The 23,437-nt window shown below is 48.2% G+C and overlaps 2 protein-coding genes across 4 annotated transcripts in view; one reads left to right on the top strand and one right to left on the bottom strand.

The window, feature by feature from the left end:
- Positions 1 to 4,672, top strand: part of SMAP2 (small ArfGAP2) — a 38,929-nt gene extending 34,257 nt beyond the window's left edge. For all 3 annotated transcript variants that reach the window (XM_044424820.1, XM_044424821.1, XM_044424822.1), the window contains 3 exons: positions 208 to 373; positions 1,170 to 1,489; positions 3,461 to 4,672. In XM_044424820.1, the coding sequence (XP_044280755.1) occupies positions 208 to 373; positions 1,170 to 1,489; positions 3,461 to 3,586 (612 nt within the window). In that variant the 3' untranslated portion in view covers positions 3,587 to 4,672. The remainder of the gene's footprint in view (positions 1 to 207; positions 374 to 1,169; positions 1,490 to 3,460) is intronic.
- A 13,149-nt stretch (positions 4,673 to 17,821) lies between these two features.
- The window catches only part of RIMS3 (regulating synaptic membrane exocytosis 3), a 29,689-nt gene continuing 24,073 nt past the window's right edge, over positions 17,822 to 23,437 (bottom strand). Inside the window, exons 4-6 of the mRNA XM_044424827.1 lie at positions 22,290 to 22,391; positions 18,949 to 19,088; positions 17,822 to 18,034 (exon numbers count right to left, since the gene is read on the bottom strand). Of these exons, the coding sequence (XP_044280762.1) occupies positions 17,822 to 18,034; positions 18,949 to 19,088; positions 22,290 to 22,391 (455 nt within the window). The remainder of the gene's footprint in view (positions 18,035 to 18,948; positions 19,089 to 22,289; positions 22,392 to 23,437) is intronic.

The following is a 23,437-nucleotide window of genomic DNA, read 5'->3' as shown; positions in this document are numbered from 1 at the left end:
TGGCTCCCCATGGCAGTGGGGTGGTGGAAGGATTCCAAGTCAGTTTGTGCCTTGAGTGCCTTCTAGGCAGAGAGAGGGAAGGGGAAGAAGAGGGAGCGTCACAGTTCTGTAGGTGGAATACTTTCAAGCATTTAAGAACAGTGTTGAATAAACTGATTCCTCACCCGCATCACTTTCAGGGCTAAACATGATGTATTCTCTCACCAGGTTGTTGGCTCAATGCCCACTACTGGAAGCGCTGGGTCTGTTCCCGAAAACCTGAACCTCTTCCCCGAGCCTGGAAGCAAAGGCGAAGAGGTGGCAAAGAAGCAACTCTCAAAGGATTCTATCCTCTCCTTGTATGGCTCTCAGACCCCACAAATGCCCACACAAGGTGCTCAGTGGCTGGGGAAGGGCTCGGGAAAGGGCCAGTGGTCCCTGGCATCTGTTGCTCCTTTTGCCCCTCTGTCCCCAACCTCTGAGATAGAGAAGCCCCTGGAAATGTGTTACACAGTAGATAATATGTAAGAATCTAACTTGCTTTCTGGCTGAAAGAAGCTTTTAACATGAAGTTGCGCTGCTTGGACCAGCCTCTAACCTTGGGAAATTGTCTGGATGTTCCAAGTTAGTAGGTCGTCAATATGATGTTTAAATTGCATAGTTAAGGATTTTTATATGTGCGTATTTCTTAATTGTTTTGCTGGAAGAGTCTGTGTCCATGTTCTGTATGCAAAGTGGTGCTGGGACTCAGAGGGAAGTGAACTGGTTGGATGGAGGGTGGTGTAGATGGCATTCTGCTGCGGGTTTCTGTGATCACTGGTGAAGCTGAGATGGCTTGAGGGGCACTGGAGGCGACCCCCCTTTCTCTTCCTCCCAAGAGACAAAGCATTTCAGAGAGGGCATGCGTGGAGCACCTTCCTTGCACCAGGAGTAGGGCCTTTTGGTATTGGTCCCTCAGCTTATAGGCAGCAAGAATAAGGAATTCCTTTCCTTCCTCATCACATTCTCACCCTTGCTTGATGGGCGTATTCTTTGTAATGGAGAGTTGGTTTGAATAGCTAGTCGTAAAAACTGCCTTCTGGGATGTGTGGAGCAGAAAGACAGAATCGAACCAGGGAAGATGAAATATCCAAGACCAAGTCTGTGCCTCCGTTCCAGCACTCACTCTGCTTTAAAAATCTCTCCTCTAGGAGCTGTGTTCATGGCCCCCGCCCAAATGGGCTACCCTGCAGCGTACCCCAGTTTCCCAGGCATGCCCCCCCCCAGTGGCATGGTGGGAGGTGTGATGGCGCCACCAGTCGGAGTGATGGCGCAGCCGGGAGCAGCGGGCATGGTGACGCCCATGGCGATCCCCGCGGGTTACGTCGGCGGCATGCGGACAGCAGTCATCGGGGTGCCCAATGGCATGATGGCGGCGCAGCAGGCGGGGTTTGTGACTGGAATGGCCCCCGTCCCTCCGCCCATGTACGGGGTGCAACCAGCCCAGCAGCTGCAGTGGAACATCACTCAGGTAAGGGGTGGCCAGCTGGGGGAGCAGGGCAGGGCGGGCGGGGGTCGCGACCACTTCACAGGCACCCGTCCGCAGGGACACTTGGCGCTCGTTCGGTGTGGAGCAAACTCCCTTGCAGCCTTTGCAAAAGAGACTTTGTTTTCACAGAAAATGCGGGCATTTAAAATTGGCAGCATGCCCCTTTCCCGAAGGGTTCCAGTGATTCAGAGGAAGCACAGAAGAGACTTAGAAGGGCACCAGCATTTAGTCAATAGGTTTAGGGAGAAATCGTGCAGTTCCTCATGGTGTTACTATCCCAAGGATGTTAGAGCTGTTCCAAATCCCCTTTCCAGACCAGAAGCAGTGCTCCAAGCTCAGGAGAGGGAGCTGCAAGGCCAAACCTTTCCTCGCAGCCCGTGCAGCCATCATGGAAAGCACTGCACCGGCTGACCTGCAAGGTCAGAAAAATGACCCCAGAGGAAGAGGGGGAAGAGCAGAGATGGAGGGGCCCTGGCAGGAGTAGCCCTCAGTCTGTCCCAGCCGCCCTCCGTCCCCTTCACAAGTCCCCTTGCTAGGCTGGCTTGGAGGCTTGTGCAGAAGAATCTGCAGGGTGGAGGAGGGGAAGGACAGCTTTCCCCACTGCTCCTCCAGCCCCGTGTTGGATGATGGGTCACCTCTGCATTCTGAAACTTTGGGCCACTGAGGGCACAGTGCATAGAGTCGCGCTCTCTCATAATCCAGAGAAGCCCGGGGCTGATCACTCAGCCAGGCGGCACGAGGCCACCATGTGCGCTTGTGTCAGTAAAATTAGCGCCTGTGTTTTCAAGCCGACTCTCTTGTAGGTTGGCTTGAGGATCATCTCCAATAGAGCACAATGGGGAACTTCTACATCCAGGGGGCCTCAGCAATTGACCCGTTATCTCAGCATACATCTTGTGTGGTCCTCAAGATGTCTTAGAGAAACGGGCCACACGGAAGTGGGAATTGCAAAATTTTTAAGAGGGGTGGGGAGTCTTTCAAGGTTCTTGTAACTGGCTGTAAAGTGCAATTAAAACCGAAATACAAGGTACTCTCCTTTTTTTCCAAAAGACACCTAGGTAGAGGTTTGGCCAATATGCAGACATATTTCCTTTTAACTGGTTCATGTCCAAGGAAGGTTCAGGTAGCTGCCCAGCCCCCCTCTGCAGCCCCATTGAGCAGAATACCCGGAAGTTCAGTTTTTGCCCGAAAAGCAGTGAATGGGGGCAGGCTGTGTGACATCCCCTAATGTTGTTTTCCTACAATGTTTGGCAGCTACATCCCCTGCTGCCTCATCCGCTGCTTTTGCAGCTCGCTCTTTCTTTCCTCCTCGAAGGAAATCAGCTGATTTGGGAATCACTCACTAGATATTTCCGTGTCAGTTTTGCATGTAAGGCTATGACCCGTGTTTCCTGTGACCACCACATGGGTGATACGGCTGGATCAGGGCCCACTCCAGGAGTGGCTCCCAAGCAACTGGTGTGAGAGGGTGGTGGCAGCTTCCTAGCGAGAAAGCTTTTCATAGGCTCAGCATCACACGTCTCGAGGCACGCTGTGTCTCTTGGAAGCTGCAACAGGGTGCAAGCAAAGGGGCAGCTGCTACCCTGCATCCGGAGCAGTAGCACCAAGCCCGTGCAGGCTTCTTCAGCTGGTGGAAAATCTCATCATCCCATCAGTTGTGCTGGGTTTAATCCATGTCGCTTTCCGACACAGAATGGGCAACCGTTTCTGAAAATAAGATGTTTTCTCCCCAAATAGTGACGAAATTACGGTACCTCAAAGTGTCTGGCCAGGCGCCAGCATGACCACTAGTCGTCCGCTATGGTGCCTAGCCGCTGGCAGACGTGACGCGAGAGATCGCCAGAGGTGTGATGGGGGCCAGGAAGCGACCCATCCCTCTGCACAGCAGGAAAACCTGCACAGTCGTGTCAGGCAGTTGGCCTTTGACCATTTTCTTGCCTTCTCCTTCATTAGATGACACAGCAGATGGCGGGGATGAACTTCTATGGCACAAACGGAATGATGGGATACGGACAGTCAATGGGCAGAGGCGGGGCGCAAGGAACCCACCAAACACTCGGTTCCCAGGTGTGGAAATAGTGTGCCTGGATTTGGACCATTTCCTCTTTTTTTGCTTCCGTTCTCTCGTTTGTTTTTCGTTCCTGTATTAAAAATTGCTCCCCGACATTCTCTCAAGGGTCTAACTTCCTTTCTGGCAGTCTCGGTCGGACTTTCCTTGTGTGTGACAAAGACCCGCTCCGCCGCTTTCCCGCCTCTGGGGCACTGATGGAGCTGAAGTCTTTGTTCTCTTGGCTCACTAAAACGGGCGCCCTCTGGGGGGTGGGGGGGGTGGGGGTTCCTGCTGGGTCTCAGCCACGGCTTCAAACTAGGCTTGCCCTGGGTCTTCGGAAGGGGTAGCCGCAATAGCTGGGCTAACTCTTGATTCCCCAGGTTTAGTCACAGCAACATCTGAAGGAACTTGTGACTTTTATAAAGCAACAAGAGAGAAAATACTGAAAAGATGGAAAGAGTATTCTGAAATACTTGATGTTAGCTGGCTTTTCTTTCTGCTTTTCTCTCCCTTACCCTTCCTTTTCTTTTCAACTGAGACATTCCATTTTTTTTCTGTGTAGATTTCCAGAATTATTTCTGTTTTTCATAAGCTTAAGGCATCTCTTCCTGAAGCTGGTAGGATTCCCACAAGGCCCTGAAGCACAAATTATTGTATTCTGCAAGTGGGGGGAGGTTGGGGGGGGTAGCACTGATTCCACCTCTTAGGTGCAGCTGTGGCTCCTGTCTAACCTGCAGTCTTGACATATTTAAGCCAGTCTCCCTCCTATTCTCTTCTCCCTACCCTTTTCTTTCTTTTCACATTTTAATGACCTAACTGATCAAGGGCCAAGATTCTGGGGCAAGTTTCTCCTTGCACTTTTTTGCACTTTTATCTGTGTACTCCCCCCACGCACACGCACATACTTGCCAGCGTGAAGGTTTCAGTGACGGAGTACCAATCACAGGACTGGGGCCACCTGACTGTTCTCTCTTTCTCCGCCACTTGCAGGGGAGCAATATCTCCCCTGCAGATGTGAAAAGTTTTGTCAGCATACATGAAAGCCAGGCATCTATTGTCTGCTTTTCTTTGTGTATATGTAAATTCCTTAATAAAAATATTGCAGTGCAACATTACCGTGTTTCTCTGACGTTAAATCACTGTGTGGCAGTGCTTGTGCCTGTCCTTCTGCCCTTCCCAGTTTATTAAGTGTGTGTGACACTGAATGGCTTTTCATGGTCTTTGGCACCAGCCACCTCGTGTTCCGTTTTATTCTTTGCCTGCTGGGTGCAAGTCAGAGGCTGTGGGTGCTTGGTACTTACTGTAAGCACCTGGATCTTACAGAACAGACCTGGTCCTTTGAGGCCATGTTGGCTGAACTTAAGAGGCAGAGACAAGATGTGGTTGAGATCTGCAGAGGTGTGCAGACCCTTGTCCCACGCCTCTTGGCTGCCAGCCTCTCTGTATGCGGAACGAGGGTCCCACACAGGAAGGCAGAGGGAAACTGATAGGTACAACAGATTTCTCAGTGCTGAACTGGCAACTGACACACCTGCAGGGGTGAGGTGGGAAGTCCTGATAATGAGATGCTGAATAGCACATGACATGTGGCCTTCACACAAGGGAGGCATCAGCTGAAGAGCAGGGGAGAAGAAAGGAGTGTCATGATAAAATGCTGGTAGCACCATCATTGGAGAAGAACTTTAAAGTCTGGGAAAGCTGGTCAGGTCACATCTTAAGATGTTGAAGTCTGGGACTTCAAAGGTACCCTTTTCAGAAAATCTGGTAGTTCCCTGTATGGAGTCAGACATGCAGGAATCACCACGAGAATTTCTTTTAGGAGGAAGATATTTCATTTGATCGACAGTAGAAACCTTTTGGAAAAGGCTGCATCTATCAAAAGAGATACTCAGAACTGTGATGGAAGCAGCCTGCAGCTTGCTGGGCAGGTTTGAAGCTAATGGAGTGTGGAGGTGGAAGGAGAGAGCACAACACCTGGCGTGGAGGGTTCAGGGTCCTTCCGCGGAGGAGGAGATCCACTGGACCCCAGATGCCTCCACAGCCATGCAGAAACTTCCACATCCCTTCCCTCCCGGCACTGGAACTCGGACAGCAGTGCTGGGAGGCAGAGAGGACTGGGGGTATGGTTTGGGTGGATCGGGGAGACTGGATCTGCAGGATCCCAAGCCTGCCCTGGTCCAAAAGGTGCCCACAAACATGGGCAGAAATGTTTCTGGCAGCCTTGCAGCATAGTCTGTCCCTTCCATTATTTGCAGTGGGAGGAAAAGAGGCCATTTAGAAATCAAGAGAATGTCACTTCTCACTTCCGCCCTGTCTTCACAACTCCTAGGAGAGTGAACATCGCCATTCCTTTGCCATCAGATGTTTAGATTGCCTTCGTATGATTGCAAGATGAGTCAAATATAGGTAGTGCTGAAAACTTGACTGGATACTCTGCAGTTCACAAAAGTGCTGTAGCTTATTTAAGCCACAGTGGATTGTGGCATGTGTAAGAGCTGATTTTGTGTATCTAACCCCAAGTGGACAGTTGCCATGGCTGGTTGTGTCATCTAAACTCAGGCCATAGGCTCTGTGAGGGGTGTTTTAACCCTCTCATCATGCTGCCCAGGTTTGGATAACACAACTATCTCTAGCAACCTTCCACCAGGGTTGATTAGTCAAAATAGGCACCTGCATGGACCACAGAAGGCTTGGTGGGCTGTAACAGCCGTGCACACTTTGGTCTCTGCATGAGTGCCTCTTCAAATTGGTGTCTAAATTTTGACTTCGTGGGCAACAGGTCCTCCAGGTTATCTTGAAGCTAGAATTAGGGCAGCCCTTCAAATAGAGGATTACCTATGTGGCCTCTTTACAAAAGGATATATGCCCCTCCTTGCCTAAAACTTCAAGTTAAAAATGTAAGTCACTGCATTAGATGCCATACACCCAAGTTTTTAAAGAGCTCAAATATGATGTTGATAGTCAAACAAAAATAAATGGTCTATGTCTTTAAATTCTCCCTCCTCTGCAGAATAATGCAAAAAGAGCTCTAAGGAAATCACCGCCCTGTTAGACTGAAACGTCTCAGAGGTAACAATAGAAAACAGAAGTATTAAAGTGGAGAGCAATTATTATTAAATTATTAAAGTGAAGGCCGAGTCAACATGCCTTCCGCAAAGGGAATCCTAAAGCACCAAGCATTCAGTTCTTTCACAATTGCCTGCAACGATGCAGGTGAGTGAACTGACAAACATTCAGTTCTTGGGCTTCTGAAATGCTTTTGCCAAAGTCCCATACTGAACCTCAAATTAAATCTAGCAGTTACGGGATAAGAGATTGGGTCCTATAGGGTGTAAACCAATGCATGTTTAGACAAAAGGGTTTGTAGTTCCAACATACTCTAGCCAGCTGCAGCTTGCTGGTGACTGTAGGGACTTTTTGGTCTAAACACTTGTAGGCTTCTGCCTTTAATGGAGCAATAATTGGTAATGAGGAAGAAGCAGCAAGCAGGGAATGTTTATCACAAAAGAAAGTTGTGAATTCCTCCAAGGATTTGTATCGGGACTGGTGCTGACAAACCAAATGGATTTAAGTTTGGGATAATCAGCAAACCTGCCAGACTTGGCACCAAAGCATTTAGAGTGATTTTTAAAAAATCAGATTGTGAAAAGTTCTTAAGTCCCAGCTGGGTGAATGGGGTTGACTGGTATTTTTTTCCAATTCATTCTGGAGATACTGGTTCCTTGGCTCACAAACTGAATCCGTTCCAGGACTCTGGTCGTGCCCCAAATTGGTCGTGAGCCAAGTCATAGTTCCCCATAAGGTTCAATGTAAATGAGGTTAATCCATTCTGTAACTATTTTTTTTTAAGCAGAAATATGTAAAGCAAAGTGACAACAACAAAGATCACAGCCATCTCCCCCCCCCCCCCCCCCAGCACCAGCACCCCCCCCCCCCCCCCCACTGCCCCACATGACCGTGATCATGCCCGTCATCCCTGCATGAGTGTGATTGCAATTGAGGCCATAGGCGGGCATGATTGCGGGCGTGCTGAGGGGGAGAAACGGGTGTGATCACGGGCGTGCCGGGGGGGAGATGGCCGAGATTGTGGTTGTGCTCATGCAGGAAAGACAGGTGCGATCTCAGCCATTTCCCCACCCCCGCATCCCCGAACACAAAGGCAGTTGCCACCCAATGCAGAGTTTGCAACCTGAGTCAAAATGTTTATGAAATTTTTGTTCATGACCCTATTTGGTTGTGAACTGAGCTGTTTGTGAGCCGAGGTACCACTGTATTTGTAAGTTAATTAGGATTGGGCTGGCTGACTAGGTAATGAAGGCCCACTTTTTTCATTTAAGTTAGGGAAAGGGATGCGTGCTTGGGGTTCGAGGAGGACTGAACATGTGCTCCTAAGACCTGGATTGCCTGTTCTTACCCAGGAAAAAGCTGGAAAGGGGTTGTGGATAGTTCATTAAAATTACCAATTGAGCATGGCAAATTCTGTGGAAAGGAGTTGCAAATAAAATTTAATTCTTTTAGCTACTTTGCTCCAACTCAGACCAGTGGTCCATGAAGCTCAGCATTGGTGGTACCGGCTGACAAAGGCTGGGTTCACATGTCACACCGAGCACCCCTGCATGGTTTCCATGGTGCTCTTTTTTGCCTGGATGTGCCTGACAGGTGCTCAGGATGCCAGTGTGTTTTACTGAGCATAAATGGAGACTCAGAATTCGAAACTGCTTGGCAGCACATGCAACATGGAAAACTAAAGACCTTCATGCAGCACATTACAGAATCCATGGCCACAAGTTGCAGTGGTAGCCACTGGATTAAATGGTTTTAAAGGGGCTTAGGCACATTATTGACAGAGGGGAATTGTAGGAGCAAACCACTGATCCTGTGGCGGCAGCTTTGGCTTGAATATTCTATCCTGCACTGGAAGTGGTCAAAAGATACAGGGCTGACTGACTTGACTATCAGATGTTGTCAGAAGGCCAGGATCTCTCTCTCACTGCTTTTCCCCAAATGTCTGCTCACAAGTAAAAGGCGGAATGCTAATGTCCTTCAGCACATTTTCTTTTCATGTCCAGCAACTCGCCAGCCCTTGAAAAATGACACAGATCTGTTTTCAATCACTTACCAGCCTTTCTGAAATTCATCCTGTCCAAGTTGGTAGCGTTCAGGTCCACCTAAGCTGATGGGAAGAAGTCTTCTTGGTCCATCTACTGTTCACTCTGGTGTCCTTAGCTTCACACAGGGAGGTTAATCAGGAACCCTTCTGAGGACAAATATGTTCTTTCTTAAGCTAAAATCATTACTGTTACTTTAAATTGGGGCTGACTTGAATTGATTGGAACACCAAAAATTAAAAGCACAGGGTGTGTTTATCAGGTGCAAAATGCAACTTCCTGAGAAACTGTTATTTAAGAATGAAAGCAAGTTTCTCATGTTTGTGGCCTCTAGCAAGGTCATAGACCATGTTTCCAGATGCTGTAGATACCAGAAAAATGGCTGAATTCATGCATTAGAAGCAAATATGCAAAGCACAGGCAGTTTCTGGAAATGAGGTTTTCTGTTGGGTGTGTAATTACTAACTTTTTAACATGAAGTACACACATCCCTGCTTAAATTTATTCACAAGAATGGAAATTATCTCTCCTGTCAAAATCAAGTTCAAATTTATCACCAACAAAACCCCATTTGTGTGTGTATGTGTGTGTGTGTGAGAGAGAGAGAGACCTTGTTAAAAGCTGTGCACAATTTCCAAACAAAACAGTTTTCAAAACTGGCTTTAATTTACTTCCTGCCCAAATACTGTACATGCAGTTAATAAGCCAAATGGAGAAACATTAACATTTTTTTCTTTTTCTTTTTTTGAAAATCCAACTTGTCTCCTTTGGAAAGAGGAAAAAACTTGTCAAGAATATTTTACAAAATTCAGCGTGCACCCTCAAAGCTGTCAGTCCTGCTGCATATAAACCCACAGAAAAATACAAGAGTTTTACATTTAGGAAAGACCACATCACATAGAAAACATTACAGAGCACAGGTATAAAATTGCCATTGTGTGTTATTTTTTTCTTGGTCCATTAGTAACCATTCTCTCCACTGCCCATCACAAAGTCCATTCCCTTTTTGTGCTCATTGTGACCCAAGGATTTTGGAATCTTAATTGGAATCCCATTTCTGGGGGTTTATTTGGATTCCAGTTTTGTGGTCCAACTGTCATTTAAAGCAAAGGCCATTTCGCCATGTTTGGCGAGTCAGCCACAAGAGATGTGAAGGCAGGTTGATGGCCACATTGGTGGACTTGGAAAATCTGGACTTCTTTCCCTTGAAAAGCAAGCAAACCCGACTTAGAAACTTCGTGCAGCCTACCTTTTTCTGCCTCAACAGGCGATTTGCAAAGCCTCTGCAGAAATCAAACTTCTCCTTTTGCTATAGGCATGTCGCCTCTTCTTGCCACATTCATCATTCAGATCAAATTTCTAGTCCTTTCGCTTGCTCTCATCTAGCCTTGTGCTTTCCTGGTAACCAAAGGAACCAGCACGGCCAGGCGACTGAGGAATCAACCCTCCAGTTCCTGGGGCTGCCCCTGGAGATGAAGAAGAAAAGTGCAATTGCAGAACGCCCCTGTCCTTCTAAAGATGGGAGTGATTCTGCCCTTCACAGCTCGGTCCTTTGCTCAGGTATCAGATGCCAGTCTCATGTCGAAGTAATAGCCACGGACTGTTTCTGAATCAGGTTTGGAGCATTTATTTGACCATTTCTTGTTTTGATTATTTTTACTACTGCTTTATTGAATGCCTTTAAACCCTTTTTATGGATTTATTGTTCGCTTCCTTGACCGCTATCTTTTTAGCAGGAAGGCTAAAAGAAGTTACTAGAGGAATGACTATAATTGATGACTGACTGACTGAGAAATGACATTTTCAGGCCTGATCAGGACTCCAGGTCCAGACAGGAATTTAGAAGGGGAATTGCCTTCAGTCTCCAGTGGCAGTTTCTGAGAAGTCCAGTGGTTACACAGTGAACCATGACTATTTGGGGGTGGGACATACAGAAGAACAAATTGATGGGGAAGTGAAAGATTCTTATTTAGTTACCAGCGGTTAGCAACATGAAAAGATAATCAGCCCTTTTTTAAAAAAAGAAAAACACCAACAAGGCCACCAACATCAAAAGTGCTAACGGTCCAGGCGAAAGCCAGGTGCTCCAGCTTGGGAGAGGGGCTTGCACCCACCTCTGGCTTCAGGGAAGCATCGCTTTGAGGTCATCCTTGCTATGAATATTGGACTGCAATCCTCCATTCCAGCAAGTGCTCGGAATGTTTAGGAATCAACAAACATCTTCCATTTCTTTTTCCCCCTCCCCTCCCTCCCCCACCTGCAAATGTGGAAACAGATTGGTGGTTTAGAAACAACACCATCTCAGTTAAAGCACATCTCTCCTTTGCCATCAGCCCCCAACAATTCTGAGACTTTCTTTTATCAAAGAAAATGATGTCTCTATGCCCAGGAAGTGGTTCTTGCAAGTCCACCTTTGCAAAGGTGACTGCAGTGTGGATTCCCATGAGCATGATTTTGCGTGAGGCTTGGCATGGAACCCATCCCAGTACATCTTTGGCACTCTTGTTTCTGTATTTATTTATTTCTATTCTCAATCTCACCTTTTCTATAAGCAGCGAAGGGCAGGCTATGCGGTCTCCTCCTCCCACCCTAATTTTTACCATCAGAACACCTCACAAGAAAGGTGAGGCTGTGGGCTTGTCCGGTGCCCTGTGCCATCGTGCTGGAGAAGCTTTGGGCAGGTGAGAGAAATGCATTGGCTTTCCACCTGCCCACTAAAATGTGCACCCCAGGAAGTGTGACATGAGGAGGAAAGCACCACCCACCCATCCTACTTTGACCTTTCTACACCAAACTGCTTGTCAGCTGCTAGTTTGTTGTTTCTACTTCAGCTGCCATGGCAGAATTGAGATCAGAGCACCACATGGTATATCCATGAGGGAACTGGGTCTCTTCAGCCTGGAGGAGACTCCGAGGGGATCTGTTGGTGACATACAGGTATGAGAGGGGGTGTCACACAGAGGTGGGTAGAGACCTGTTCTCCCCTGCAGAGGAAGGCAGGACGTGCTCCAAGGGAGCAAAGCTCAGGGAACCCAGGTTCCATTTGGATGCCAGGAAGCACTTCCTGACAGTCAGGACCCCGAGGGTGTGGAATGGGCTTCCATGAGAGGTGGTTGAGGCCTCATCAGTGCGGGTGTTCAAGGATAGGCTGGATGTCCACATGGTAGGCATGTCGTGAGCAGAGCCAGCTGGAGTCGGGGGTCAGACTAGATGGCCCGGGAGACCCCTTCTGATTTGCTCTGTTTGTTTCCTTCCCTGCTTTTCCATGACATAACCCCTAGGTGGCACTGAAGTTTAGTGGAAAAGAACAATTACACAAAAGGCACCTAGCTCCCCCCCACCCCCCCACCCCCACCCACAGGTGCACAAACACTGCATTTTCTGTGCTCCAAAAAGACCTCACCAAAAGTACTGGTTAGAATCAAAAGTGAAACTGGGGGGCCATGGGGCAGTCTAAAGACCCACAAACGTCCATGAGTATCTAATGACAAACTCCTGACAATTGCCTCATGCAGCCCAGTGTTCCCCCAGATGCAGGTTACCCCACCTGCAAGGAGCTTCCCATCCCATACATGCTGACATGGAATGCCGAGGCAGAAGCCATTTGCAAGCACGGAAAGCCCCCGCAAAACACGAGCGATGCTAGTCCCGGCTGAACTGCAATGGGACGAGGCACCCTTCTGTTTCTTGAATACTTGAGCAGGATCTCCCCCAATGTGGGTCTCTGCAGCTGTTCTGGACTACGACTCCCATCCTCCCACAACCAGCCCGGCTTTGCTGGCTGTGGGGTTATGGGTGTTTTGGCCGTCCGGTGACCCCTGCATGCCATCCAAGGTGCCTCGGGAAGAACCTGTACCGGGGCGGCCTTTGGCACGCTCCTGTCCGCTGCGTGTACACGGCGCTGGGCTGGACAGGCCTTTGGTCTGATCCAACAAAGCTTTCATGGTGTTCCTGCAAATCTGAAAGTCAAAGCTGCAATGGAGGAAGAGCCCCACTGACCTAGAAGCCCCCCCCCCCCCAGCTGTAGCCCAACACATTTGGAGGGATCTTGGCCACAAGGCCAACGGCCGCGCTATCCAGCTTCTGTATGCCGAACGGGATGCGCTGCACACTGGTCTGGTGCTGCATTCGCTCTGATGGACCATCTGTCTGCAGATGCGTTTTTATGAAGCTGCCTTCAAATCATGCTTTTTCTAAAGTCAAGGCCCACAATAAATAAATACAGGATTCTGGTCGAGCGCTCTGGAAATCAGAACCCTGATCCAATGAGGGGCAAGGCAAGCAGAGGAAGAGAGGTGCCAACGGAGACGGTGGCCGCTGCTTCCCACCAAACACATAAAGCAAGTCACAACATATCAGTACGAAAACCGTGAGGTATACAACCAGCAACGTGCACTTCACTGGGGCAATCAGTCTTGCACCATTAATGAAGAGCACAGCGTCAAGAGAGTCACTGTTCTCACCACATTCCTCTTTCCAGGGGAAGCGCTTCAGCAAGAGATGCCAAAAAGTCCCCACTTAGTTTTAAGCATTTTTTCTCCATGTTCAAGCATTTTCTTGGGTTCATGGTGCAAATTAATTACCCAATTCTTCAACCACTAGCTATATTTTCTCCATACAAATTAACCTGTCATTGATAAAAACTGACAAAGGTTTGTGTAGAGACACATTAATTGGGGAGATAATTGGTGGGATCCTGAGCAGATTCCTCCAGATTGCATCTTGGTGCCCAAGGGAAGGCATCCCCATCATCTCATGGTAGGAATCATAGAACAGTAGAGCTGGAAGGGGCCATGAAGGGAGATCCTTGCACTGGTTTTCTTTCCCATAATATCATTGCCACCAGATTTTGCAGTGCATCTCAGTGAACCCAGAATCCTGTTCAACCACAGCTTATATTCTTGACTCAGTCCTGACTTAGGCTCTTGACTTAGTCCATGGATGCAAACTATTTCCTGCAAAGATGAACCTTAAAAAACCCCAACAACACATTTGTTCTCCATACTACTTTTCCTTAGCTCAAGCCCAACCTTCAGTTTAGCATTTTATATTTTAAAGAAAACCTTCACAATGCATGTTATTTTTGATCTGATAGTACTGGTTTGGGATGTCAGACTTACACTCAAAGGGCACCGTCCACCAAGGGGTGGTGTGCAGTAATTGTTCATTCCAACACGAGTACTTACTCGAGAGGAGTTTCCAGGAGATTATACTCAGACACAAACTTTGCATGGAAGCAGAACCTGTTTTCTAATTGCATCTTATTTAGCATAACGTATTTTGCAATTTGTCACCTCAGTGATGCCCTTCAAGTGCAGTGTGAGAGAAGGAAGGAATTAAAGAGATGAAACAATATAGTTCAGAAATATTGAAAGGTTAGCTGTCAGTTGCAAATTGCAGACAACCCCACCAATGTCCTTTCAACTTTTCCTCCTTAGACCAAATGGTGATCTTGAGAAAAGTTTTTCCCCTCCTTGTTTCTCCCACCCCTTTTTCTTGGAAGTTTTAAAAACAGTTCAGCAGAGCAATGTCTATGCTTCCTTGTTAAGGAAAACTTATTGGTTAAGGAAAAATCTGATTTCATGCATAGAAATAAAGCAAAGAGCTGAGGTCTTGATGTAAACACAATAGCTGGGTCCAAGGGGCTATTTTAGCAGCACACAGGAACTTCTAGGAATCTTTGGGAGGGTGTTTGCCTCCCCCCTGCCCCCCCCACACTTTTTGAATGGTACATCTGGAACTGCTTTGAATAGTACATTGGAAACTCCCTTCAGTGCACAGAACTAGTTGTGTTTCTCTCTGGACGTTGGCCAATGCATTTAAGTTTCAAAGCAGTGTGGAGCTGGGTTTTTTCAACATAAAATGCAGCCCTGCTGTTGATTCCCATCCTCCTACCAAAAACTGTGGGCTTCAGATGGAGAGCAAAGCAAAGCAGAGCAGAGCAAAAAGCAAAGCAAAGCAAAGCAAAGGAGTTTTGCTACAAGCTAGTCGACAAATCCCGGCTGATGCACTGAGAGAAGGAGTGACCAGCTCTCGGCTCAGCAGTGCCCGTAGCTCTCGTCGTCTCCCATGTACATCAGCCTTGGCTTGGGGTACTAAAGTAGCTCAGACGCACCGTGGTGTGGCAGTCCCATTGTGGCTTGACGGCTGTGCACCTTGGTCCACTGCTATCGTTTGCCCATCCGACATCAGCAGAACGTCAGCCAAGTGGCGCAGCTTCGCTGTGCAGAAGAAACTGTCAAGGGAACCGAGGCTGCTGATTGTTCCCGATTCTTCTAATGTCCAAGTCTTTCTCCCAGCCAGACCCAATGTTCCATTTTGCATGGAAGAGAAGTTTGGGTGCAATGGGCTCAGGTTTGGTGCTGTCTCATTCTTTTTCTTACAAAAACCTAAGGCAGTCATAATATTATTCCATGGGAGCCTGAGGAATTCTCCTCCTTTCGTTGACCCAAATCATTAGATACTCCATGGGTTGCAAGAAATACTCTTCCAGTGGGTGCACCTCGCCAAGCAAGTCATCTGGAGAGCTCTTTGGAGTGGGCTGGGGTTTCCCAAAATCTTAATGGACTCCCTTGCCTTGATCCCAAACAAACACACCTCAACGTGCCCCTTGTGGGTTCAGGAACAGCATCCATGGGTGGTACATTTCTGCCACTAGCACAAACGACTGTGCTTTGAAGAGTGAATTGTACTCTTGAATTGATGGGACAAGTAATGGTGCGACTTCCAGGCCATGACAAAACTGGCCTTTTGGACCTTTTTTTAACCTTCAGTCGATCTGTGCACTTTCCCTGCTTTGCCATTTTTAAACTTTCCACAGACTGTATTTATTCACACCTGTACCTGCAGGTACAGAGACAGGCGATAGCAGAACCAGCTGGACATGGGTAGTCACTCAACTAATGCAGGCACCAGCATCCGTTTCTTCTTCCACCGACGGCTTTCTAAGTTAATTATGGAGAGCACCCTTGAGCAGAAACTTGGAAACCCCTATCTTGTTCATTTTGAGAAAATGGCATGAAAAAACCAAATCTGTATGGGGACAGAAGCATGAAATGGGGACCAAGGGCACCCGCAGATCCAAGGGAGTTTGATAGTCCCTGTTTGACATTTTTTGAGTGGTTTGCTGAAATGGTAAATCCAACAGTTGACACAGCAGCTTGCAGTTCCACAAAACCTGGGCAGCTTAACATTACTGAACCGGACTTAATGCAGTCGCTCACATCCATTGACAGCAGAAGCAGACTTGTCCTCAGGAAAAGGTTGCCATCCATTTCAAATTCCATTATAATAGGGAAAATTAATGTCAATGGCTCCCTTATTTCTCCTAGAATCTGATTATTTCTTCTCAGGAACTTGCTGCTATTGTAACTTGGTTGAGCAAGGGAGGAGCCCCTGCTTCTTGAACTTGATCTAATTTATATGATCAATGTATTTGTGAATTTACCAGTAATAGTAATTTTCAAAATTTTAGTATGAGCACCACTGGGTTGAAAATGGAACTTCCAAAGCTATCTGGTAAGCAGAAAATACCCAGAATCTTTCTTCTGTTCTATTGACCAGTCTTTTACTGGTCCTGCAATACAGTCAATGTGAAATGCAGAATAATAAGAGTAATGAAATCATGATTTCCAGTAGTATCACCCCTGAGTATTTTCATCAAATTTCAGTAGGCACCTTCATTAAAAGCTTCTATAATTCTCAGTTTTGCTACAGGAACCAGCCCTCACTTTGGGGGCCAGATTGCTACTTAGACACACAGGCACACGCAAGTCAACATGCCAATCCTATGCAGGTTTACCTAGAAGTAAGCTCCACAGGGTGTTGCCTGGGCTTACTCCGTAGTAAATAAGCCTAAGATGGTTGCCAGATTGCATTAAATTCAAAACATGTAATAGATCCAGAGGCCCACCCTTGTCCTTGTGGGAGATCCGGGGAGGCTGCCCGGTCCCCCTGGAGCCCCGCAAGAGGGACTTTGGAGAGGTGCTTTGGAGCTTGGCCCAGTGCACACCTTCTTGCACATTTCACTTCTGCTCCAGTGCCAGTGCCAGTGGTCCAGCATCCTGCTGCTTTGGGCTGCAAAGGAAGCCCGGACATGGAGGAACCTCTTGCCAGAATGGAACTGTGCGGAGGACACCAGAGGACACCTTCCGGCATGATTTGTCTCCTGCACACGCCAAGCTAAAGCAGCAGCGCCCTTGTGCACTTCCACTCGTTCTGGGCTTAAGCGGGAGCCTGGGTTGCTCCCGAGGCCGCAGGAGACACGCTCTCTGACCGGCGGAGGAGGGCAAGTGAAAAGGCTCAAAGGGTGAGAAAAGGAGCCTCAACAGGCCTTCAACTTAACAGTCACGTTAAATGCACCGTTAGTGAGTTTGCCCCTCTACAGCTTTGGCAGGATCACCGCTTCCCCTCCTTCCTTGGAACACACAATGGCTTGCTCCACTCTTGCAGCCAAAATTAAACAGGAAGTGGCTAGGAGACACCTCCTGCAAGGAGAGGAAGTGCCTACACAAATATTGCAGAGAGATTTATGAGTGCAGGGCAGGCTACACAATGTCTGAAGATGCTACATTCCATTTAAAAAAAGTCGTGCTGCATTTCTTTTCTCTTTTTTTCCATTTAAAAGAAGATGAGGAGAAAAGGTCTACCTACTCCTTCAAAGAAATGGAAATAAAACAGACTGAGCAAGAAAAAAACCCTATTCAATTAGCATGCCACTTGCAATGGATTAACTGAGTCTGGTTGGAGATGATCCCAAGATGATTTATAGATGAAAAAGGGTTGACACCTTTTCAAAGGCAATTTGCTTTAAGGTGATGTAACAGTCTCAAAACTGAGAGTCAGTCATATGCCTTTTTATCATGGGTTTCTTTTCTTCCCCTCTTAATTCCTCCCCCACCACATTGTGGCATTTTCTCCTTCTGTGTTGCATGTAGAGTGAGTGAGGGACACACCTAAACTTACTTGAAGCAGTTTTCTCTTCTCGGAGAAGAAGGCAAAGAAGAAGAAGAAGAAGAAGAAGAAGAAGAAGAAGAAGAAGAAGAAGAAAAAGGAAGGGAGGTTGATGGGAGGAAAGACATGGAATATTTACAAACCATGCTACCGAGTGTTGTGACTGAGCAGGCTCTTCGTTGCTTCTTCTTTCCCCGGTCATCCTTAAGGACAAGAAGGACTTATGGAACTCTCTAGGGAGGACTGGGAGAGACGCCGTGTAAGGGGTCCGATGGTGGAGTCCGCCAGCGAGGAGGTGGGAAAGAGCTTGTACCAACCCGTCACTGCACTGGACAGGTCCAGCTCTTCTAGAACAATCTGGGCCATTCCCATGAAGCACTTGTGGTCCATGCGCCCATAGTCTCCCCAGACAATTACCTAAAAGGAACAAGGAAAAGGGGCTAAGGGCTGATCTGCCAGCAGAACCTAAAGTGGAAAACAAACATGAGGAAGACACTTTTCCCCACTGCAAGGCCATCTGGGAACAATGGGGAAGGATCCTGTCCCCACCCCCCTGTGCTACCCCCAGGTTTTCAGTGATATGGAATTAGCTCTGAATCTGCCTTTATTTCTGGTCAAGTCCTTTGTTCTTCAGATTGTTGTTACCACTATTATAAGCAGTTAACAAGAGGTAACTAATACTAATGCGATATAGGGGGCTGCTTTATGCAGTGTCAGAGCATTGGTTCATTTGCTCAGTATTGTCCACACTGGCTTTTTTAGGATTTTAATCAGAATCCTTTCCTAAGCCCTACCTGGATATGCTATGTAGCAAACCTGGGACCTGCATGACCACTAAGCTATAACCCTTAAACTAAGTCCCGCTGAGTTCAAAGGATATTACTCCTAGTTAAGCATGCATAAGAATTGCAATCTAAATGGTATGGGGCACAAAAAGGAAGCACTGGATTAAACCCTCAGTGTGGTCAGTATGAATGCCAAGCTATTTTCTAATTGCTTTGCACTGATTATTTTTGACCTGAGGATATTCTCGTGAAATAAGGACATCTAAATCCAATAAACAGCGAGGAAATAAATTCCCGCAGTTGAGGGATGTGCATGCTTTATTGTATTCCGTCAAAGATACTAGAGCACAAACATGGCAAATATCAGGAATGCAACAGCTTTTCTGCCTTCCTTGGAGGGTGAGGGTGAGGGCCCCCCTCCCCAAGTGCCACCAGGGCCTTCTTTGGAGGCAGAGGAGCTGTTCTCCGGGCATTCAGAGGCTGCTAGAAATGACTGGGCACACTGGTGGGGATGCTGTGTTCTCCAAGAGGAGGGGAAATGTTCACCTGCAGCATTTTGCCCTGAGGGCCCTCGTCGAACAGCAGGGCCTGCTGGTAGAGCGGGTCACAGGTCTTCTTGGCCGTCTTGGTTTTCTTCTTGGCCAAGCAGGCCCCGTTTTCTAGCAGGTAGACCTTAACATAGGTGGCTGCAAAGAGGTGGGAAGAAAAGTGGCTTGTTAGCATGGCTGCCATGCCCAGGGCTCCCTTCTGAGCCAGTCTGCGTTCCCCGAGGCACAGGAAAGCTTTTGCCAGGGAGGCGGGTGGAGCACTCAGTCCCAGTCCTGAGAATTCTCTCTTTGCCATGACTGTTAAGCTAACCTATCAAAAAGAAAGAAAGAGGGGAGATCCTAGTGAAGCTGATGGTGCTCAGAGTTTAGATAAGGAAAAACCGGAAACTAGGTGCGAGGTAGGACCCTGAAAAGCAAGAAAATATCCTTACATCAGAAGCACATCCTGAATATATTAATTTCCTTAGCTACTTCCCCGCAAATAGCAAATACACAGAGGCTGGGTTCAGATGACACGACAAGCCATGGTGATTTTTTTTACCATTGTTGATCTGTTGTATTGTCTGAACCCAGTAATGGTATTTCACCATCGTAAGTTTGGTCTTTAGAAACCATGATAAGAAACAATGGTTTGTTCTATGGTTTCTCTGGACCACCATGGCTTGTTGTGCTGTCTGGATACAGGATCATTATTTCCACTGTCCTGGCAGGCAACTACCACAGAGCCTCCGGGAAAGAGTGGCAACTGCAAGAGCCACTCCAGCCATCCAGCCTCTGTGTGCAGACCCATGAGGAAAGGGAGGTGACATCAGCAGGGAGTGATGCACCTTGGGACTGAATTGAATTGAATTAATTGAATTAAAATATTTCTACCCCATCCTTTGCAACAAGTCTCAGGACGGCTTTCTCAGCCTTCGAGGCTCCTACATGCCAACAGCTGGACTCCTGAGTGGGGAGGATGGAAACCATGGTAAAGTTGAAACCACTTGACTGTCGTCAGGTTGTTTTGTTATGCTCCATCAAGTCATCTCCAACTTACGGCAACCCCCTGAATGAAAGCCCTCCAGGAAATACGGTCCATGACAGCCTTGCTCAGCTCTTCCAAGTTCAACACTGTGACTTCCTTTATGGAGACAATCCATTGCAAATTTGGTCTTCCTTTTCTTCTTCTTGGTTGTCTTTTAGCATTCCTAATTTAGGTTTGAGTTTCCCTTGAATTTCTCAGATCTTCTGGAAGAGGCCTCTTGCTTTCCCTTATTATTGCTCTTTTCTATTTCTTTCCCCTGGTCATTATAATAGTTCTTTTTGTCTCTACAAGATTGTCCCTGAAAAGTCACATTCGGGATTCTGTCCCTATTTCTGTCACCTTTTGCTTCTTGCCTGTCCTTAGCAAATGTGTATGTTTCTTCTGACACCTGTCTAGGCTTTTGCTTTCTTTTTATTTATGCATTTACTATTTGTTTGTCTGACTGCAAATATCCCCTTCCAGTCCACTTTAGTTCACTCACACCAAATACTGCAATGTTCAACCATGCCACGTCCCGCTTTGCAGTTTCCAATTTGCCTTGGTTCACACGCCTCCCATTCTGTGTTCCAATTGCACGTGTTGTGCGGCATTGGACTCCCCTTTCAGCTCTGGGCATATCAGCCTCCAGACTTGCTTCCAGCTTGATGGTGACAGCAGTATTTGCACTTGCCCTTTGCTCTCCCCCTTGTGCAGCAGCTTGTTTGGTTCCTTCCCACCTGGGGGCCTCATCTTCTCTCACTGCCTCTTGCACCACCTGGGACTCTCTGATCTCTGGTCTTCACAGTGGTTTCCCACTGCCTTCTTTGGCGCAGTACTAAGCAGAGGTAGCCAGAGCGTCACCACCAAGGCCTGCAAAAGATCCCCCGCCACTGCTGCCCAGTGGCTGCCCCTCAGGGGTTTCCCCGCCCGCATCACCAGAAGGGCAATCCCTTTCTTCTGCTACCCCTGAAGAGGGTGGATGCATCTTAGCCGGGTGTCTCCGCCTTGACCCTCCTGCCTTGGGTGACCCTGCTAGGATTCCCAGGTGCGTACGAGAAACAGCCTGTTTTGGTGGGACTGATAGCTCAGACTCTGAGGATGAGGCAGGGATGGCTGAACCAACCAGGCTCTGAGCTCACACTCTGATGACAGAATTGTTGTTGCAATGGACAGGCCTGATCCTGCACACCTCCCCCCCGGCCCCCGCACACCCCCCACAGTGCCAGTCTCCGCCTGCCCTGGATGAAAGTAGCTCAAGGACAGCCACGGGGCCGGGTCTCCCTCCTGCCTGTGGGAACGAGGCAGACGAAGGGCGGGAGCAGGGAGAGTTCTCGGATTAAGAACACCAGCATCCTCAAGACGTGGACCTGAGGGCCCGTCATCACAGCCGCAGGCTGGACCAATTTGGGACGCAGAGCGTAGAGCGCAGGCGGGCCCAGTTCCACAGTGCCCCATCTTCCCGAGACAGGCCCCGAAGCGTTCACAAGCAAAGCTCTGGGTGAAGGGGGCAGAGAGGGGTCAACACTGCTCCTTGTGCAAGCTTGTGAATGACTAGATTGAGTAGATTTCCTGTGCAGAATGATGACTCTTACAAGGAGCGCCGGAGTGCCTGCCTTGCTTGGGAGGGGACGCCTAGGAGACCAGCCTGGTACGAGAGCCTGGCCTTGGGCAGGGCTCTCGGGTTCTCTGACACTCTCAAGCCCCTCCCCACATTAAGTGTGCAGCCCAGAAGGCGTGTCTGCCAGGTCGGTCGATCGATCGTGGTAGCTCCACAGGGCTGCTTGCTGGGTCGTGGCATCCAGGGAGAAAGTGGTTTAGCACCACTATTCAAGTGAGCTTCTAGAAACGGTCCCAGGCTCTTTTCATTTAAAGCAAACACAAGAAAAAATACCTCAGGCATCATGTTCCAGCCTGCAAACAGGTCCCTCGGCCTGCGGCGCCCTCTTGCCCCCCTTTGCAGCGCCGGCTCAAGATGTCTTGGTGGCCCCAGGGGAAAAGTTAGTGCGTCTCCCACCAGTGAGGGCGGCGCATAGGGCCAAGCATGCAAGCAACGTAGCCAGACAGTGCTGGGCACGTGCCCCCTAACAAGCAAATGTGTCCCCTAACCCACCATACATGCTGCTGACACCAGTCCTGATCAGGTCTCACAACTCGGAAGCATGCTGAGCTATGCTCAGCTCTTCCAGGTGAGCCCCGAGGCTGACAGACGTTTGCATCTATGGTATTTCAGGAACCAAGAATAGAGAAGACACCCAACTTGGGTGCGGATGGGTGAACCGCTCTGGTTCTCCGTCTTCCGAAGGACGGAGAAGATGCCTGATGCACCTACTCACCAGGAATGGACTTGGAGCCCAGCTTTGGAGTGAGTCCTCGGGCTTCTATCACTTCCACCTGCAGCTGCCCATTCCTGTCGATCATCCCAAGGTGGACATCACCTAGGAAACCGGAGAAAAGTCACAGTGGGAACAACTTCACAGGTTTGCACCAGCCGTGGCTGATCATAGGAACATGTGATGCATCTGCCGTATATCCAGATTTAGATGACCCTGTGAAGTGCTGGAGCCATGGAATAGCTGCAGACTGTTTATTTACTTATTTATTCATTAAACTTAAATTCTGCACTAGTCACCTTGTAGGACTCTCTAGGTGGATTAGAAACAGAAACAGAGCAAGTCAGAAGGGGTCTCCTGGGCCATCTGGTCTGACCCCTGGCTCCAGCCGGCTCTGCTCACAACATGCCCACCATGTGCATGTCTAGTCTATCTTTGAACACCCTCACCGATGGGGCCTCAACGACCTCCTGTGGAGGTCTATTCCATACCCTGGGGATCCTAACCATCGGGAACTACTTCCTGGCATCCAAATTGAACCTGGGTTCCCTGAGCTTTGCTCCACTGTAATGCATCCTGCCCTCATCCACAGGGGAAAAAAGGCCATGACCCACCTCTGCGTGACATGATGACAACAGTGAAACAACAAAACAATATCTCATAAACCAGTGCGATAACAGTGGAAGAGCGGCGCTACAGCGCCACCTTCAAGCCCTCCTTTGACATCAATGAGAAATGTTGGCCACAACTTGGCTTGCCTCATTCACTTCATAAGATAAAGGAAAAAGCAGCAAAACATCACTCGCGGGCATCTGCCCTGGGAAGGAATTTCTCTCAGCCCCAAAGCTGAACTAGACTTCAAAGATGCTCTGGGACAGGAGGCAGGGCCAAAAGTTTGTTTCTTTTTAAAAAAATTGAAATGCAAACAAATCCATCATATTTTAGGTTAAAGCTTTTACAACCAATAACTCAGATTTCTGAGAGGCATTTCAACTTTCTAAAAGGAGGAAAAAGCTGCAAAAAGGCAGGGAAATTACCATATAATAGGTTGTTGGAGGGAGAGGCCATCTAGGGAACTCTGGTGGATTGAATTTGGTCCCAGCCAGACTAGGATCAGGCCTGAGCTGGAGCTTCTGATCCTGGCTTAAGCA

Source organism: Varanus komodoensis, unplaced genomic scaffold, assembly GCF_004798865.1.
Source record: "Varanus komodoensis strain SLA01 unplaced genomic scaffold, ASM479886v1 scaffold15, whole genome shotgun sequence".
NCBI classification, from domain to species: Eukaryota; Metazoa; Chordata; class Lepidosauria; order Squamata; family Varanidae; genus Varanus; species Varanus komodoensis.
The sequence above is the reverse complement of the archived record's forward strand: the minus strand, read 5'-3'. Positions and strand labels throughout refer to the sequence as shown.